General features: G+C 37.1%; 1 protein-coding gene across 1 annotated transcript; it reads right to left on the reverse strand.

Annotated features, from left to right (window-relative positions):
- Positions 1 to 1598: 1598 nt before the first annotated feature.
- Positions 1599 to 2550, reverse strand: LOC105124011 (RING-H2 finger protein ATL8-like). The gene has a single exon (XM_011023833.1). The coding sequence runs from the start codon at positions 2297 to 2299 to the stop codon at positions 1697 to 1699; it is 603 nt and encodes a 200-aa protein (XP_011022135.1). The 5' UTR covers positions 2300 to 2550; the 3' UTR covers positions 1599 to 1696.
- Positions 2551 to 2976: the final 426 nt, after the last annotated feature.

Below are 2976 nucleotides of genomic sequence, written 5' to 3' on the forward strand. Positions count from 1 at the left end.
AACAAGTTCCCTTCTACTTCTTTAATTTTATTTGCATATCATATTTTAGGCTGAAATTTGTGTTGGGACATTTAAAAGTTAGAAGTTTATTCACACTCAATAAGAACGGCAAGCAAATGAGAAGTTGCATGAAGAGATGGTATTTTCTTATTTGGTTAGATTTTAGGGAAAGTTAATGGAAATTTATATAGTTATTAAAGTTTTATTTAGCATTGTGGTTTAATTGTGATTTAAAAAAATTAGTTTTAAATTATTTTTTATGTTTTTTGTTATCTTTTATATATTGATGTTAAAAATAAATTTTAAAAAATAAAAATATATATTATTTTAATAAATATCTAACTGAAAAAAAATATTTTAAAAAATATCTACCATCCTTCTACACACCCAAAATTTTACCAAAAAGGCGGAAACTATACAGATGTGGAAGGCTGGTGGCATAAGCGAGTTTTCTGTATCTTTCCATGTTCGCTTCATTGTCTTCGCTTCATTGTCCAGGCGGTTGTTGCTTGTCCCTTTAGTGCTTTGCAATTATGCTTGGGAGGAAAAAAAAGACATTGCTTATCCCTTTCAACCCTGATGTATGAGATATTTACAATCTTTTTCCTACAAGGATAACCTCGGATTTGTGGTAGATGGTGTGCTTTCTGTAGGATAAAGAACAGGAACCCTTCTCTAGCCTCTTTTGGAATATCACCACTTTCCAACATTGGATTCATTAGATTGGATAAAACGCATAAGATAAGGGCTAAGGCATCTACTTTATGCTCTCTCTCTTCTCCTGATTTCTCTTGCGTGCCAATTCACTATTTTTGTGATGTGATGCCATACGCAGAGAAAACAAGTTGGGAGTTGAAGAAACTGGAATTCGAAATTGATGGCAAACAGGTAATGGATCGAGAGGGAAATAATTTATAAAGAAATTGCAGGTGCTCCAAGGTATAGAAATTAGAACGCAAAGAGAACATTATTCAAAAAGGAATGTGTAGATGCTGGATGATTGCCCGAGCTAGAATCTTGATTTATGCCATAATTTAAGCAAAAGTGGAAGGGGGGTATCAAATGTCAATGACCCCTTGGAAGTTTTCTTGATAGAAAATGAATCTTCAAAAGCTGAAGTGTGAAAAAATTGACTTTAAAGTGCCTCTCCTTCATTGCCAGTGGAAGTTCAGATCCAGCCGCAAAGACAATCAAAAGGGTGATTAAAGAGCTAATGAGAGATTATAAAACTAACGAGTGTTTAGTCCAATAATAACACTTGAATCAAAGCGGTGTCTCATCAACCCAGGTACGGAAGACAATGCTCAGAACCTTATCCTGAAATATTTTAATCTCATCGTGCGAACACCAGACATGCTTAAGATCTAACCTGGTAAGAGCTTAATCCTGTTGTGCAATAACTGGCCCGAAGGTTCAAACTGGAGACTTCATATGTGTGTGTGTGTATCAATGCTCAAAATGGAGACCTGGAGAGAGATAAATTAGCCTTCAAATTCAAAAAATGTACTAAATGATACAGCCCGTTAAAATTCGCTGACACACACACACACACACACACACACACACACACACACACACACACACACACACACACACACACACACACACACACACACACACAGAGCCAGCTTACGATCCGTAATTTGGTTATGCTAAGCAGCTTCACAGTACAAGCCAAAGTTGTTCTCTTTATTTGTCAAGGCAAGAAGGCGCCTGCATCATGGGCACAATTTATGTTACAATTATTGGCATTGCAATCTTCTCTAGTGCTCAACTCAACCTCAGTGGCATTTCCACCACCACAAGAGGAGGAGGAGGTGGAAGCAGGAAACGGACCACATTTCTGACACCTAGCTACCACCAAAATCTGACGGCAAGAGGGACAAGAGGAATGAGACCCGAGCCATTTGTCAATGCATCCAACATGGAATCCATGTCCACACTGAGGCAAAACCCTCACTTCATCTCCTTCAACAAACTCACCTAAGCAGATTGCACACTCTGTTGTTCCAAAACTGGTGGTGGCGCCACCACCTCCGGCAGAGTAAGTAAACCTGGGGAGAAGCTGGAGGTTCTTCTTCTTCACACCCTTGTTAGCTTTGGCCTGAGGAGGTGGCCCACTGGAGACGCCACCGGTGACACGGCGGAGCCAGGCACAGCGAGCCGCCGCTATGAGGCCCACCACACATATCAATGCACATAAAAGAGCTGCTAATATAACGACAAAGTCGGACTCCAGGTTCGCCGCCGCTGGTGGCTCAGCCGCCTTGGTGTTGAGTATTCTGGTAAAGCGAGGCATGAATGATTGCAGTGGAGCAGAGCAAGGATCCGGATGTTGAGTTGGTGGAATGTTGATGAAGTATATGGAGATATCAAGAATTGACTTCTTGGAGGAGGTTCTTGTTTTTATAAACAAAGAGAGGGGTGGGTTGGGGTTTTTAAGAGATTCAAAGATTGGTAGGCAGTTTCAGTTCCCACGGGGAGAGTAGAGAATGTAATGAAAGAGGGGATGGGAGCAATTACAGAGACAGTGGAAGTAGGGGGCAGGTCCTCCTTACTCTATTATCATCATTATCATTATTATTATTATTATTATTATTATTATTATTATGGATAAGATACCATGCAATTTCTTAGTTGGACCAATTTATTTGATTTTCATTTATAGTCAATTGGTTGAGACAATAATATCTTTAGGAGTTTTGGTATGTTTGATTTTCAATTATAGTCTAACTTTAATTCGAATTGAATTGATACATTTCAAATTTTCATTTCATTTTCTGTTTGAATCCAGTGTTATTTTAGTATTGTAGTACATGGTATTTTTTAAAAAATATTTTTAATTTAAAATATACTAAAATAATATTTTATTATTATTATTTACTTCAGTACATTAAAATTATCTAAAATTACTTGGAAAAATATTAATTTAATATTTTTTAAACAAAAAAAATTAAAAAATTATTTTAAAAAATA

Source organism: Populus euphratica, unplaced genomic scaffold (genome assembly GCF_000495115.2).
Source record: "Populus euphratica unplaced genomic scaffold, PopEup_1.0 scaffold12.1, whole genome shotgun sequence".
Lineage (NCBI taxonomy): Eukaryota > Viridiplantae > Streptophyta > Magnoliopsida > Malpighiales > Salicaceae > Populus > Populus euphratica.

Bases quoted from the DNA above. Each gene is read 5' to 3' on its own strand.
- LOC105124011 (XM_011023833.1), bottom strand. From the start codon at position 2,299: ATGCCTCGCTTTACCAGAATACTCAACACCAAGGCGGCTGAGCCACCA.